Below are 17,231 nucleotides of genomic sequence, written 5' to 3' on the forward strand. Positions count from 1 at the left end.
ATGTTAGCCACTCGATTTTTGGATGTTTTCAGCAAGACGTCCGAAATTGGATTTAGACGTCATATTGAAAATGCCCCTCCACACTTTCTATGCTCAACGTCAGTTTATTTGGCTTCCTTCATAATTCCATATATTCCAGAAAGGAGTTTGAGATCTGATAATGGTTGCACTATGGTGCTCCCTTCAATTCAGAGAGCATGTTTGGAGGCAACAAGGCAATGGCAGAAGAGAGGGTCAAAGTACACTGTCCTCATTCAGGTTCCAGGGCTCCGTCCTCTCCTGGTTCTCTTCGTATCTTTCCCAATGCACCTTCAGAGTATATTCTAATGGCTCTTCTTCCACCCCCATCCTGCTCTTTGTTGGGGTTCCTCAAGGTTCTGTCCTTGGACCGCTTCTTTTCTCGATCTACACTTCTTCCCTGGGCTCGCTGATCTCATCACATGGTTTCCAGTACCATCTCTATGCTGATGACACCCAGCTTTATCTCTCCACTCCCGACATCACAGTCGAAACCCAGGCCAAAGTTTCGGCCTGCCTTTCAGACATCGCTGCCTGGATGTCCAACCGGCATCTGAAACTGAACATGGCAAAGACTGAGCTCCTTGTCTTTCCACCCAAACCCTCTTCTCCTCTTCCCCCACTTTCCGTCTCTGTTGACAACGCCCTCATCCTCCCCGTCGCTTCAGCCCGCAATCTCGGAGTCATCTTCGACTCCTCCCTCTCCTTCTCTGCCCATATCCAGCAGACAGCTTCTTCCTCTATAATATTAGCAAAATTCGCCCATTCCTCTCTGAACAGACCACCCGAACCCTCGTCCACTCGCTCGTCACCTCTCGTCTTGACTATTGCAACCTTCTTCTCACTGGCCTCCCGCTTAACCATCTATCCCCCCTTCAATCTGTCCAAAATTTTGCCGCACGTCTTATCTACCGCGTGAACCGATACTCTCATATCACCCCTCTCCTCAAGTCACTTCACTGGCTCCCGATCCGCTACCGTATACAGTTCAAGCTTCTCCTTTTAACCTTCAAATGCACTCAATCTGCAGCCCCCCAGTACCTCTCTACACTCCTCTCCCCGTATGTTCCCACCCGTAACCTCCGCTCTAAGGACAAATCACTCCTATCTGTACCCTTCTCCACCACCGCTAACTCCAGACTCCGCCCCTTCTGCCTTGCATCACCATATGCCTGGAACAGCCTTCCCGAGCCCATACGTCATGCGCCCTCCCTGCCCATCTTCAAGTCCTTACTCAAAGCCCATCTCTTCTCCCTTGCTTTTGGCGCATAACCACCTTCCCCAATCATGATACCTACACTGACTACATAGTTTGTAACCTTTAGATTGTAAGCTCTTTTGAGCAGGGACGGTCCTTCCCCATGTTAAACTTGTACAGCGCTGCGTAACCCTGGCAGCGCTATAGAAATGCTAAGTAGTAGTAGTAGTAGTAGTAGTATATATAGAAACCAGCAGAAAAGAAAAAGCGCCATGGGTCATCAAGTATGGGACACTCAAAGATCCTTTATTGGTGCTTTTTTCCTGCTTGGAGGCAACAAGGATCAGTGGCTGGTTCCCGGTTTATGGAAAAAAAAAACTTCCAGCTGCATTGTGAACGGCAGCCTCATTGCTGAAATTCAAAGGGCAACTTAAGGCTAATTTTTTTTGTCCAAGCTTTTGGGCACAAGGGAGATTGAAAATATTGGACTGGCACGTATCTGTATTATAGGTCCCTGATATTCCTTTTTTATATTTTATATTGTGTTTTTCTTGATTGTTGCAAGAGTGTGGGGTCTCAATATTTTATTGTAGCTCTGCGTTTTTTGTACTATTTTGGTTTTGTAAGCCACTGTGAACTGGAAAGCCTAGCAGTATAGTAAATTCTCCAATAACATAGGCAGGCTGCACACTCTCTCGCCCCCTCCCTCTCGCTCTTCCCATTAACGCACCCACAGATCAAGCATGAGACAGATTTTTCTTTTGGGAATAAATGGCCACAGCTTTATTGAAAACACATTAAACAATCCCTAGGAAACACCCGAGCCTTGTGCTTGATGTTGTAGATGCTTCTGCCCTCCGCCATGCCTTTTCCAGCTAGAGAGCCTGCAGCACTATTCCACGCGTCGGCCAGCCGTGACTCCGCACCAGCGTGGCCGAGCGTCCGCCTGCTTAGGACTGCACTTCCCGACCAGTGCTCCACCTGCCATGTCTAACCAGTGAGGTGATTGGTCTGCCACCAGTGAGTGTTCCTGTCCCTTGCCTGAAACGGCCGATCTTCATTTCACCTGTTGTTCCAGCACATCCCAGAATTCTCAGCTCGTGTGCCTCCGCCACAACCTGGGGGGCCTGAACATCAAGGTCCTCCGGGTCCCCCCTTTCTCCAGTCCTTTTCAGTAAAGTCTCTCAAGCGCCTCCTGGAAGTCATTAAGAAGGAGGTAATCTGTTACTTCCGAGAGATGGGTATCATCAGGTAGGAAGTACCCATGAATGAGAGGGGAAGCACAATGGTGTCATATCTTGGCTCCGCTGAGTTGCTCCACCCACTTGCCAATCTGGCGATTGACCTTGGTTACACCCCTGGACCACAGCCTGGAAGCGGCTCCGTGCCATCGCGGGATGATGTCCGACCAGAGGATAGTGGTCCCAGCCATAAGCGCAGACAGTTCCAGGAGATCTTGCTTTGCCCTGGCGATCAGGCGGCGGCATAGGCGTAGTTTGACTGTTTCATTTGGGGGGGCAAAGAATGGGCGGAGCATATTAGCATATCATTTGCATATATACATATGCAAATGAATATGCTAATATGGAGGAAGGAAATGAAATTTACAGGCAAAATATCACAGATGCACATTTCAAAAAGCTGACACATTTCAATTAATAAATTATGAATAAAATAAACTTTTATTTACCTTTGTTGTCTGATCATTTAGTTTTTCTATTCGCTTTGATCCCAGTGTCTTCTGTTTTATGCAGTGTCTTCTTTCCAGTAGGCTTCCCTCTGCTCCCCACCCTCCCAGTCCCATCCATCTCTTGCTCCTTCCCTCTGCTCCCCACCCCTCCCAGTCCCATCCATCTTCTGTTCCTTCCCTCTGCTCACCATCCCTCCGTCCCATCCATCTTCTGCTCCTTCCCTCTGCTGTGCCTGACCTCTCCCAATTCCATCCATCTCCTGGTCCATCCCTCTGCTCCCCACCCCTCGCAGTCCCATCCATCTTCTGTTCCTTCCCTCTGCTTCCCACCCACCCCTCCCAGTCCCATCCATCTCTTGCTCCTTCCCTCTGCTGTGCCTGACCTCTCCAAATCCCATCCATCTCCTGGTCCATCCCTCTGCTCCCCACCCCTCGCAGTCCCATCCATCTTCTGTTCCTTCCCTCTGCTCACCTCCTTTCCCAGTCCAATCCAATTCCTGGTCCTTCCCTCTGCTTCCCACCCACCCCTCCCAGTCCCATCCATCTCTTGCTCCTTCCCTCTGCTTCCCACCCCTCCCAGTCCCATCCATCTCCTGCTCCTTCCCTCTGCTCACCTCCTTTCCCAGTCCAATCCAATTCCTGGTCCTTCCCTCTGCTCCCCACCCACCCCTCCCAGTCCCATCCATCTCTTGCTCCTTCCCTCTGCTCCCCACCCCTCCCAGTCCCATCCATCTTCTGTTCCTTCCCTCTGCTCACCATCCCTCCGTCCCATCCATCTCTTGCTCCTTCCCTCTGCGGTGCCTGACCTCTCCAAATCCCATCCATCTCCTGGTCCATCCCTCTGCTCCCCACCCCTCGCAGTCCCATCCATCTTCTGTTCCTTCCCTCTGCTTCCCACCCACCCCTCCCAGTCCCATCCATCTCTTGCTCCTTCCCTCTGCTTCCCACCCCTCCCAGTCCCATCCATCTCCTGCTCCTTCCCACTGCTTCCCACCCTCCCAGTCCCATCCATCTCCTGCTCCTTCCCTCTGCTTCCCACCCTCCCAGTCCCATCCATCTCCTGCTCCTTCCCTCTGCTCCCAACGCTCCCAGTCCCATCCATCTCTTGCTCCTTCCCTCTGCTTCCCACCCCTCCCAGTCCCATCCATCTCCTGCTCCTTCCCTCTGCTTCCCACCCTCCCAGTCCCATCCATCTCCTGCTCCTTCCCTCTGCTTCCCACCCACCCCTCCCAGTCCCATCCATCTCTTGCTCCTTCCCTCTGCTTCCCACCCCTCCCAGTCCCATCCATCTCTTGCTCCTTCCCTCTGCTTCCCACCCCTCCCAGTCCCATCCATCTCTTGATCCTTCCCTCTGCTCCCCACCCCTCCTCCATCCATCTTCCCTCTGCTGCCCCCCCCCCCCGCGAGGTCCAGGATCCTGACTCCGTTTACCCCCTCTCTTCCTCCCTCCCTCCGGTGCAGGCAGCAGTCTTCTTCAACCTTTCTGTGCTCCTGGCAGCGGTAGCGACGTACACGCTGCCTTCGGTCTGCCCCGGAAGCCTTCTCTTCAAGTTCCTGTTCCCACCTATGCGGGAACAGGAACTTGAAGAGAAGGCTTCGGGGCAGAGCTGAAGGCAGCGTGTATGTCGCTACCGCTGCCAGGAACAAGAAAGGCTTAGAGAAGATTGGTGCTGCCTGCTCCGGAGGGTAGGAAGAGAGGGGGTAGATAGACACGCTCGTCTCCGTCCGCTTCGCTGCTTCCCTGCCTTCTCTGTCTGCGTCCCGCCTTCCTCTGATGTCATTTCCTTTCGGGCGGGACGCAGACAGAGAAGGCAGGGAAGCAGCGAAGCGGACAGAGACGAGCGCGTGCCTGCTTGGTTTTTTTTTTTTTTTCCATTCTAGCGCCAGTCCACGTCCTCGTCGTTTGGGGGGGCATTGCCCCCCCTCACCCCCCCCAGTCTACGCCTATGGGCGGCGGCATGAAGTGTGCCCAACATTGTTGCCCCCCAGGTGCATGAGGACATCTGGATGGGATGCGGTGTCCAGTAGACGGAGGACAGATGGCAGAAGCCGGTGCCATCTCATGCCAGGAATTCCGATCCATGTAAGTGTCGCCCCTTTACTGTCTAACCCCAGGTGCAGGCCCGAGCTCCGAGCTGTCAGGCGCCTGCAAGCATTGGCAGTGTAGGAGTGTTCAATGATCCACACTGCCCCTGGGCGTGGCTGGAGACCTGCAAAAGGAAGGAAGAGATTAGCTGTATTGCTGCGGGTTTGCAGCAGGTGACGGTCTGATGTAGGTTTGGTATGCTGCGGATTTTCAGCGGCCCAGCTGTTTGATCGCATGGGCGGAGAGGCCATGCTGGAATGCAGTAGTCGCTGCCCCTATACGGAAAGAATGAGTCCCGTAGTTGTCGGGGTGCTGGCCAGTTTCCAGGAGAGCTTGTCTAAAGACAGCTGTAAACTGGAAGCGTGTGAGGGGGCTGGCATCCTCATGCAGCAGAAGGGGCGGAATCTTTAGGTATGCTGTGAGGTTGGCTAGCAGGCAGGTCGGCAAGTCCGGGACACCCTGTAGGGTAATGGTGTGCCCCATCCCCGCCTGATCTGTCTTGGACCTAGTGACTCGCAGGCAGATCTGCCCCTGTGTTATGGAGATGACATCCCTCTGCAGGTCTCCTGTTGGTTTGTACTTGGATTGCACAGTAAGCTCGCCTATGCGTAGAGCAGCGAAGAAGGCCAAAGAGAAGGCCGCCCTGAACAGCGCAGTCTTGTAGTTTTCAGGGCACACCTTTTCCAGCGCTAGCCATAGTCGATGGAGGATCTCGTGTGTTACGGGACGCCTGCTGTCTGGGAGCGCCGGGGTGCAATGCGCCCATCCTTTCAACAGCGTCTGGATCAGGAAACTGGCACGCGGGTTACCCCATCCGCGAAGCTTGGCAAAGAAGGAGAAGCCAGCAATGCGCGAGATGACCGCCATCCTGGAGACGCCCCCTTTGAATGCGTCCACGATGTAACAAGCAACAAGGTGATCCGGAACCGCTCCCCTTCTCCACCCGTGGCTCTGGAGGTATTTGTACACTTGATGAAAGGCACGCCGGTATGTGCGCAGGGTAGAAGCGGCTAAGGAGCTGGTGATGAGTAAGTGCACGGCGTTGCTACCAGCTGCCACAGTCGCTTGGGTAGTGGAGTTGGTTCCTTGTTTGCTGCAGGGGCCAGCTGTTGAAAGAGTGAAAAGTGAAATCGTGAGAGAGCATCAGCTATGCAGTTATCAACCACGGGTACGTGCTTTGCTCGCGCAGTTAGATTAATTTGCAAGCAATGGAGCACAAAATGCCTGAGAAGCGCTGCAGCATGTGGGCAACGTGCTGTTTGTTTGTTTATGATCTCTGCCACCACTGCGTTGTCCGACCAAAGGATAACACTTCTATAGGCCAGCTCCAGGCCCCAGACGTGTACTGCTGCAACAATGAAAAACAGTTTCAGGAAAGTGATGTTCTTGGTAAGCCCGCAGAGGATCCACTTCTGTGGCCAATGGACGGCGAACCAGGCCCCGTCGTAATAGGCTCCACACCCCAAGGACCCGGCGGCGTCTGTATAAAGGTTGGTTATGATTGTATCAGCGCTGTGCTGTTGAAGTGCTGTAGGAAGCGCAGCCAGATGCGGAGGTCCTGCTTCATGGGAAGGGTTATGCGCAAATGGTGGTGCTTGTGCGACCGCCCACAGTGGCTAAAGCCAGCCTGCGGACAAACACTCTACCCATGGGTAGAACCCTACAGGCAAAGTTGAGTGAGCCAATAAGAGACTGCATTGGGTGGAGGGTGATCTTGGATGAATGAAGGGCCTTGAAGATTTTCCGTGCTAGCCCATGCAGCTTGTCTTCCGGGAGTTTGGTGGTCTGGGCTGTCGAATCTATCTCTATGCCCAAGAAGGTAATGACAGTGCTGGGTCCTGTGGTTTTGCTGCGTGCAATGGGTACTCCGAATTCATGCGCCACTGTGTGGAAGACATCCATGAGGTCACTGCAGGTGCTGGAGAATCGGGGCCCGACAAAGAAGAAGTCATCTAGGTAATGTATGACTGCGTCCGCTGTCGACCGCTGGGATACCACCCAATGTAAGAAGGAGTTGAATGCCTCAAAAATGTTGCAAGATACTGCGCACCCCATGGGCATGCATTTGTCAAAGTTGTAAAGGTTATCATGGCAGAAACCTAGTATCGGGAAACAGTCAGGGTGAACAGGCAGCAGACGGAAAGCGGATTCAATATCAACCTTGGCCATGAGCGCATCCCGTCCAGCCAACCGGACCAAGGCCAAGGCCGAATTGAAGGACATGTACTGGACGGATGCGGCGCCATCTGGTATGTAGTCCTTCACTGAATGACCAGGGGGGTATGAAAGGTTGTGGATGAGGCGGTACTTGCCATGTTCCTTCTTGGGGACAGCTGTAAGGGGGGAGACAAACATTCTGGGAAAAGGGGGATGGAGGAACGGGCCAGCAATGCGACCCGCTGCTGGTTCAACCGCTAGCTTTGAGATAATGTGGGCTAGGCGGGACTTGGAGCGAGATGGTAGGGCAGGGGTGGCTGACGGTATAAGGCCTTGAAATGGTATTATGAACCCATAATGGAAGCCGCGCAGGAGTAAGAAATACAGCTTTATGGTTTATAATGGGTTAGAAAACCCAGATCCTTACAATACAATACAGGAACGTAAGACCTTTGAAATAAGAATGATTGAATATTTTGACACCCAACAAACAGGACTTAATAAGGATCTGGGTTTTCTAACCCATTATAAACCATTCAGCTGTATTTCTCTGTTTATTTCTCTGTTTATTACCCTCCTCTCACCTACCAACACCCATCCTGTTAGAATATCAATGAAATGCTTTGATGTCCCCATGCATACCCCCACCCTCCCACTCTGTCAGACTGTCAAAGTAATGCTTTGATGTTTCTCTTATATATACTATCTGCTAACACATTTGCTTATTTCCGATCTGACGAAGAAGAGCAACCTTCGAAAGCTAATCAAGAAATGTATTAAGTTATGTCCAATAAAAAAGGTATCATCTTATTTTCTTTTCCATGTTTTATTTTGTTTGATTTCTATTGATATGCCCTTTCTAAAATCTGCCTCATGATTTGAAAATGTTAAATAAATGTGTCACCTGCAAATTTATTAATTCACTCGAAGTTCCTATTTTCTGATAATTTATGAATATATTATCAATTATTTTCCTTTCTTGATTGAGAAAATTGACCATTTAACCCTACTACATGTTTTCTCTCTTTTAACCAGTTTCCAATGCACAACAGGATATTGCCTCCTATTGAAGTGTATTTTAATTATTTAGAAGTCTCTCATGGAGGACTTTGTCAAATGCTTTCTGAAAATCCAGTTACTCTATCCAGCTTATAATCGAAAGAAAAAAACGCCTATATTTCGACCCAAATCGGGAGATGGGCGTTTTTCTCGCAAAGGCGCCCAAATCGATATAATCGAAAGCCGATTTTGGGCGTTTCCAATGGCACTCCGTCGCGGGAAAAGAATAAAGTTGACGGGGGCGTGTCGGAGGCGGGACTGGGGCGTGGTTATCAGCCGAGGAGAGATGGGCGTATGTAGCTGATAATCGAAAAAAAAGGCGTTTTTACTGCGATTTTGGGTCACTTTTTTTGGACCCTTTTTTTTCACGAACAAGTCCCAAAAAAGTGCCCCAACTGCCCAGATGACCACAGGAGGGAATCGGGGATGACGTCCCCAGACCCCCCCAGTGGTCACTAACCCCCTTTAAAAACTTTTTTCCCAGCCTGTATGCCAGCCTCAAATGCCGTACCCACCTCTATGACAGCAGAATGTGTTCGATCCTCTCACAGCCTTTCCCTGGGTCAGATGTGGCTCTCGGGTGCACTACAGGGTCACATCAGCATTGCATTGTGGTGGGTGTAGGGTATTGGGCTCCGTGATTTCATTAGCGTGTGTTACAGTCTCATGATGTTGGTAGTTGGTAGGCTCTTCTCCCATGGTGCTTTTCCCCCTGCCTACTGGGTCAGAGTGTGCCCTGTTGTGTTTCCTGTTGTAGTCCATGCGGTAGTGGCCATTTTTGTAAGCCAGTTTTAGTTCCCTTTCCTGTGTTAGCCACGTTAGACAACTTAGTTCTTACCTTGAATGTGGCTGAAAGAGGGCATTGTACACCATTCTGCCAGCTCTGGCCTACTGCTAATCTCAGTATCAGGGAGACTCGTTGCCAGTGGGGCACAACCTCTGCAGTTAACTGTGAGTAAACGTGCTTATTCCAATAAAGGACGTTTTCGGAGAGATTAGTCTTCAGGTGTCAACTGGTGTACCAATGTTATACAGCAGCAACAAGTCCTAGAGGCCTGCGTGTATGCAGGTCCCTGGAGCACTTTTAGTGGGTACTGCAGTGCACTTCAGGCAGGTGGACCCAGGCCCATCCCCCCCCCCCCCCCCCACCTGCAACACTTGTGCTGGTAAATGGGAGGCCTCCAAAACCCACTGTACCCACATGTGGGTGCCCCCTTCACCCCTAAGAGCTATAGTAGTGTTGTACATTTGTGGGTAGTGGGTTTTGGGGGAGGGGGTTGGGAGCTCAGCACCCGTGGTAAGGGAGCTATGCATGTGGGAGCTTTTTCTGAAGTCCACCACACTGACCTAGGGTGCCCAGTTGGTATCCTGGCATATCAGGGGGGCCAGTGTACTACAAATCCTGGCCCCTCCCACGACCAAATGGCTCGGATTAGGACGTTTTTGAGCTGGACATTTTTAGTTTCCATTATCGCTAAAAAAAAACAAACGCCCAGCTCAAAAACGTCCATTTTTTCGAAAATACGGTTCGGCCCGCCCCTTCACGAACCCGTTCTCAGAGATAAACGCCCATGGAGATAGGCGTTTGCGTTCGATTATGCCCCTCCACATGAACTGACTCACTTTTTTCCACCTGTTTATAAACACTCTCAATCGTGTGGCATGGAGGAGATAACCTAGTGGTTACAGCAGCAGGAGTTTGGGATTTATACTATCAAATACAGATGATTTGCTACTCTCTATTTTCTAAGTTTGCCCTATTATATCTTGCAGGTTAACTGAGATTTGTTTAAGCCTAATTCTCTGTTTACATATAAGTGCTTTTGAATATAGGGCCCAGTATTTTTTCCTTAACAAGAAGCAATGCCAAAAAGATTTATTTCCAACTTAATTAAAATGAATTAAGGAAAGAGGGCAGCATTGCCTGGCTTCTATGATTTTACATGGGCACTAAAAAAGAAAATAAAAATTATGGGATAAATATTCAAAGTGATTTAACTGGCCAGAAATGCTCCTGGCCAGTTAAATCGCTTGATCAGGGCTACCACTGATATTTAGTGGTTAGTGCCGATGAATTTCACCACAGTCTGCTAAACTCAAAGTTTAGCGGTTAAATTAGACCGTATAGAAGTCAGTCCTATCTTTACGCTGTGTCTCTTATGTGGTTAAGTGTTGAATATCACACTTAACCACATAAGAAATGGCTGGCTGCCTAAACCCGGATATTCAATGTCAGTGCCTGGATATGAGCACATTATTAAATATATACGTATATGTACAGACAGGCCCTTTTACTAAAGGGTTGCCACATGGCAACCTGGAACTACTGCCGGCCCAATGTGGCCGCTGGTGGTAGTTCTGCCTCGAGAATGCACCATTTCCAGCACTTTGTACATTTTTTTTGTAATTATTAGTGTGGCACTAACCTGGCGGTAATCAATGGGTAGCAGTAAGTTCTTCCTCCTCCCCCCCCCCCCCCCCCCCACAGCATGGCCACACAGTAAATGCAATTTTACCGCATGGCCATGCCGATTTTTGCCCTTTTTTACCTGCTGTGGTAACAAGGGCCCTTATGAGCAGCAAAAATGTCTACACCGCTACCGTTTTTTTTTACTTCTGCTTGATAAAATGACCCCAGAGTGCAAAGTAGGTGTAAATTTGTACAAGTACATTTGTGTTCTGCTGTGGATAGTTCTGAGTGCCTGTTTTACACTTAAGCATTATATTGCTTTTACAAAACAGGTATAAAATAGATACATGTTTGACATATTTATAGGTATCCTGTTATACAATTCATCTAGTAAAAGCCTGAAGTGAACCTATAGAAAATTGATATTTAATAAGATATATACAATATACATCATGATACCAAGTTAAACCCATCAAAAGCAATAACAAAACACCATACCTGAATAATAGCATGGAAGAAACAAAGACCAAAAATCAATTTTCTCCACATTTTTTCAAGGATATGCTCTTCAAAGAAGGCAGGAGTAATTTCAGTAAAAGCCCGTCTGATGTTTGCACGAAGACCTTTAGGAGGTTCATTGGTAACCTGATTTTAAATAATATAGATAAAGGCATATATTCATATTAGTTTTGAAGTTAAACTATCTATACTATAACATTGTAAAACTGAACAGTAAAATGGATGGAATACAGGCTGGTGGAAACTTTTGGCATTTTACTAAGGCATATACTTTTGAGAATAAGAGTCCACTGAAGCAGTGAATTTGTTATTTAGCCATAAAGATGTATCACTCCATTAAAAAATCCCTTGCATAACACTAATATTGTAGTATTACACTGAAATGTCTGTATAACAATCATACTGTAGAATGAAAGGTGACAGTCTTGTGTCATACTATAAATGCAAGTGAGAGTCATGTTTTATAGTTTAATTTATTTAATATACCCTTTCATGGGGAGCACAACAAGGCGGTGAACATACTAATCAAGATAAGGCAGTAAAATACTGGGAGCAATAACGTTGGATAAAGACAGGGGTTATATGATCTGATTTGCAAGCATGAATGAAAATTCTTAGTGCAATATTTTGTACTGACTGAATATGATGTAGTAGAACTTGTGGAAGGCCAGAATAAACAATATAGCAGTAGTCTAATTGTGATATAAAGAAGCATACAGTAATGTCATCTGTGAAGAACAATGAAGAAAGGAACAAACTGTGTGAACTCTCTCCAGTTGTGTGCATGTCCCTGTGCGGCACGGGTAAAAAAAAAAACATCTGTGGGAAATGGCTCCAGATTTGAATATTTACAGAAACAGTGTCCCCAGCCTCTCCAAAACATAGTGTTTTTAGCCTGCACTGCATGTCAGTAGTTGGTATTTTCAATGGCTTACTGGCTGTCTCTCCATCTGCTGCCTTGCCAGAACAATCCATGCAGCCGGGTAATATTTTGCTCTGCTCCACTCCAATATTTGTAACCCAACCAGGGAAACTTGAAAATTAACTCCTCTGGGTTCAAGTGGTGTGGTTGTCATTCCTCTAGCTTGCCTGAGTCCCTATTCAAGCATCATTTGTATAACCCCCTGGTTTGTGATGTGGTGTAGGTGGCTGTCTAGTTACTACCTAGGATGATAGGATGAAGGGCACACAAAGAAGTTATTTGTTTGGAACCAGGGCCGGGCTCAGGAATATCCTGTCAGAACAGGCAAGCACAGCATCAGACTTATTTTTGGGAGACAAGAAACATTGCATTTTACCAGTAGTGAACTCAAAGCCTACTTATTATTGGACTGATGGTAACATTAGGGTTACCTATGGTAGAATAATGAGATCTACTGGGGGCCTTGGATGGTATATGGACATCTGCATGACATTATCAGGAAGGATCCCACTCTGCCCGTAAAAGTTTGGTGAGCTTGCTGTAGATCGCTAAAGGTATGCAACTGCAAGGGCATGCCGAAAGGGGCACACCTTGTCCCTTTGGAGCCTCTTCAGAGACCCCAGCAGAGATCTGGGGAGAGACATGGAGACATGCTGAGATGTCAGTGGAGATTGTGAAGATCCTATTTCGATGGATGTTTTATAAGGTAACCGATAGTTTGCTTTGTGGATTCTCTGTCAAACATAAACTGGGGGAGTGCCCTTCAAAGTCAAAAATGGCCCAATATATAGGCATATGCAACTGCTCCTGGGGGGGGGGGGGGGGGGGGGGGGGGGGGGGGGGGGGAGTCTTGATCCTTCCATAACTGAGCTGTCCAAATTAGGTTCTTCTATTAGCTCCTGTGGTAGATCCACCCTTTTGTAGCATCATCACTTATCATTTACGCCTGTGGACTTTTGTTAGTCCTACCCCTCCTGACTTGGGAAATTGTTTCTAGGACTACAGTTGTCCTTGTTTAAGATCAGATCTTGACAAATTTCCTATGCCAGTTGCACAGCTGCTCCTGTCCCTGCTATGAGTTTGGGTGAAGGAGCTGAGAACGATATAAATTTAAAACACATTTGGCAGATCTCAAAGAACTGAAGATTTGTTAAGGGAATCTGTACCCAGTTATAAATTTTTTTTGGTGGACTGTGAAGCACAAACAGTTAGTCTAAATTGGAAGGAGCTATTTTCAATTGGCCTTTTAAAACTGCATAGACAGAAAGGTGCTAGGATTTATTTTAATGTCTCTTTCTGATGGAGATTACTAGTCATGCTTGTTTGTTTAAGCTCTGGAGCAAAGACGGATATAGTTTTCTGTGAATTGCACAAAACATGTCATGTTGACCCAGATAAAATGGTTGTGCAGAAGTCAATGCCCTTGCATGAAGGGTCACAGACAGGGTACTAAAAAGAACCATCTGTGCTTTTCCTTAAAATTGAAAAACAAAAGTTGCTTTTCTATATTGCACTGGTCAACATGACATGTATATTCGAGCAAGTAAACAAGAACCGTATATAAGGAAGTGGGGTACAACTAGTGGAGTAAGTAGGGAGGGATAGCCAGGTTAAAGAACCAGCTTCTGAAGCTGAAAGCCAGGAAGATGAGCAGCCCATGATATCTAATCCGCTTTGTAGCTTGACTGGAAACATTATGGCAAATCTCCATATTCTGTTCCATATAAATAGAGACCAGAGTGTGCAGGTGCAGTTCTCCTATTTTTCCCCACACTGAATAAAAGAAGGGCAGAACCTAACATTTTTTGGCCTGGGTGAGCATGAGTCAAGGAACCAGCAGAACCCTTTCACTTTTTAAAAACCTATGGCTTGCTAAATCCATTAAGTGGTCACAGGAATTTTTCTTGTTTCCTGGTATACCTCCTGGACTAACCACATCCCAGGGTATATTGGTTCGCCATGCTATGTCTGCTGCTAGAGTCACTCTAGCTGCACATTGGAAGTCTCAAAAAAGTTCCTTCTTTGATTTCATGGTTAACCAAGTTGTGGTACATTTGTGAGATGGAGAGATTGTGGGCTAAGCGTCATCATACTTTGTCTAAATGGGAGGCTATTTGGGCGCCTTTTGTAGATCATTGTTCATTTTAAGCTATGGGTATGGATTAGGAAAGAAGGTGGAGTTTTGTTTTCCTTCCCCAAGGGTATTGGTTGGGCTTCTGTACTCAAAATTTATGATAAAATAATGAAGTTACTTTTGGGTATTCTTGGGTATTTTAAAGAGAATTACAGCTGTTACTTCTGTTGCATTTGTTTATGATGTTGTATTTGACTTTCTTTATCATCTGTTTTTTGCTGTCTTTTTATTTAATAAAAATTTCTAAAAAATGAAAAAAAAACAAACAAAAAACCTATGGCTACTTCGACCCCCCACTCCAAAAATAATCTTTGTCTCATTTTTCTTCCTAAAACAGGCAGCTGTGCTTGTGCAGGGCCTAGTTCAGTCTTCATACCCACCTACCCTCCCCTACTCCCTCTTAGTACATCGCTTCATTTACCCCCCCTAATTATGATAACAAAAGGGGAGTTTTCATTTCAGATTTTAATTACATTTAATTACTTTCTGAGAAGCAAACACTGAATAAATCACAAAATATACCATATAATCTTAAGGCTCTTTATGTTAATCTAATATTCCTAGTACCTTAAGCAGTTTATTAAACAACTGAATATTAAGATACAGACAGCAATCTAGCAGCAAGAGGGCTGCTATCCAGTCTTTTGCACTGAGTGTCTCATGTATGATTATTTCCTAGTTGGAAAGAGGTTATATGTGTTCACTCAATGCAAAGAGCTCCTAGCTCATAGAGAATGTGTCAATTTTCTTGAGGCTAGAGTAGCAGACTTGGAAGGAGCTAAAGGAGACAGATTTAGATTTGTTAGGAACTGAGCAACATTCTAGGAAAGGGGTGAGCCTCTCCCGAAAGGATGGACTCCATCTTAACTGAGATGGAACCAGGCTTCTGGCATTAACATTTAAAAAGGAGATAGAGCAGCTTTTAAACTAAAATGGGGAGGGGGGAAGCCAACAGTCACCCAGGAGCGCATGGTTCAGTGTGGAGTATCCTTGAATGATACTATTGAAACAGGATCTTTAGGGAATCCCAAGAGAGGTTTCAACAATGGTGAAAGAAAGCAAAGCATGTTTAATGGGACAACAGAGTAAAGGATGTAAATTAACCCTCCATCAACTTCAAAGCTACTTGTAGATGCAAAGAAAAAACACAATTTCTATACACAAATGCTAGAAACCTAGAAAATAAGATGGGAGAGAGAGTATGTAGCACTAAATGAAGAGGTAGATCTAATAGTCATCTTAGAGACCTGGTGAAAGGAGACACTTAATAAGGCACTGTGTTATCAGGTACAAATTATATCAAAATGATAGAGTGGATCAAATTGGAGGGGGATTACACTATGTATTAAAGAGGGAATCGAGTCAAAAAAAATAAATATTCTACATGAAATAGATAGCAACATGGAATCCTTGTGGATGGACATTCTATGTGTGAAGGGAAGGAGTATACTGGTAGGGCTGTACCACCATCCGCCAGGACAGGACGAATAGATAGATGAAGAAATGTTTACAGAAATGAGGAAAGCTGGCAAATTGGGCAACATTATAATAATGGATGATTTCAATTACCCCACTACTGACTAGATAAAGGTTATATCAGGGAGCGCCAGGACGGTAAAATTCATAGATCTAATAAATGACTGCTTCTTAGAGCAGCTGGTCCAAGAACTGACAAGAGGGGGAGCTATTTTAGATCTAGTCCTTAGTGGAATGCAGGGCATGGTACGTGAGGTAACAGTGTTGGATCCACTGGGAAACAGAGATCATAACATGATCAAATTTGATCTGATATCTGGAGTGAAGTCACTAAGGAAATCTACTTTAGCAGCATTTAATTTTCAAAAGGGCAACTAAGACAAAATAAGGAAAATGGTTAAAAAGAAGCTAAAAGGATCAGGCAGAAAGGTTAGGGCTTTAAATCAGGTATGGACATTTTTTTTTTTTTAAATACCATCGTGGAAGCCCAGACTAGATGTATTCCACGTATTAACTAAGGTGGAAAGAAGACCAAATGACAGCCAGCGCGATTAAAAGATGAAGTGAAAGAGGCTATTAGAGCAAAAAGAACATCCTTTAAAGAATGGGAAAAGGATCCGAATAAAGATAGTAAGAAGCAACGTAAGCATTGTCCTGCAAAGCATGGATAAAGAAGGCTAAAAGAGAATATGAAGAAAAACTTGTCAAGGAGAAAAAAATGAATAGTTATTTCATTTTTAAATTTTTATATTTATGCAAACTTTCTATACCACCTTATCTAACAGGCAGACCAAGGCAGTGAACAATTCTATCAAGTAATAATAACAAAATATGGAAAGGAACTACAATCATCATATCATCATAATAATCAAGTGAAACAAAGAAAAGGAAGAGGACAACTAGGTAATAGGAAAGGTAATGAGGGCAGCGGTGTAACACCCTTTTCAGGTACATCAGAAGCAGAAAGCCTGTGAGGGAATCCATGGGACTGATAAATCATGGAGCAAAAGGGGCACTCAGGGAGGACAAGGCCATAGTGGAGATTCAATGAATTCTTTGCTTTGGTCTTTACAGAAGAAGATGTAAGAGACCAACCTGTTCTGGAAACGATTTTCAAGGGTGAAGATGTGGAGGAACTGAAAGAAATCTTGGTGAATCTGGATGATGTACTGAGCCAAATTGACAAGTTTAAGAGTGATAAATCACCTGGACTGGATGGTATACAAACAGTGGTGTGCTGGTAAATTTTTAACAACAGGCTCTCTCCCCCGTCCACCTCTGCCCCCCCCCCCAAATTATAAAAAAAAAAGGGTATATCAAACTGATGAGGATTCCCGCATGTTACCGCACTGGGAAAAAGAAAAAAAGACCCAGCGATATAGCGGAGCAGTGTATTTTAAAAAAGTAGGAAATGCACCGGGGATCTGAAGTCTCTTTACCTAAAAATAAATAAATAAGACTGTGTATAGAAAGATAGCTTGCTATAGAGTTACTATACTGTAATGTGTATGCAAACAATTGCCTACATCAACTCCATTTTTCTCTTGTAATTCAATTGCCCC

At 46.1% G+C, this 17,231-nt stretch overlaps 1 protein-coding gene across 1 annotated transcript in view; it reads right to left on the reverse strand.

Moving 5' to 3' along the window:
* DNAH6 (dynein axonemal heavy chain 6) overlaps positions 1–17,231 on the reverse strand; it is a 2,906,060-nt gene that overhangs the window by 587,645 nt on the left and 2,301,184 nt on the right. The window contains exon 69 of the mRNA XM_030192089.1: positions 11,117–11,263. Within this exon, the coding sequence (XP_030047949.1) occupies positions 11,117–11,263 (147 nt within the window). The remainder of the gene's footprint in view (positions 1–11,116; positions 11,264–17,231) is intronic.

Source organism: Microcaecilia unicolor, chromosome 2 (genome assembly GCF_901765095.1).
Source record: "Microcaecilia unicolor chromosome 2, aMicUni1.1, whole genome shotgun sequence".
Classification (NCBI taxonomy): domain Eukaryota; kingdom Metazoa; phylum Chordata; class Amphibia; order Gymnophiona; family Siphonopidae; genus Microcaecilia; species Microcaecilia unicolor.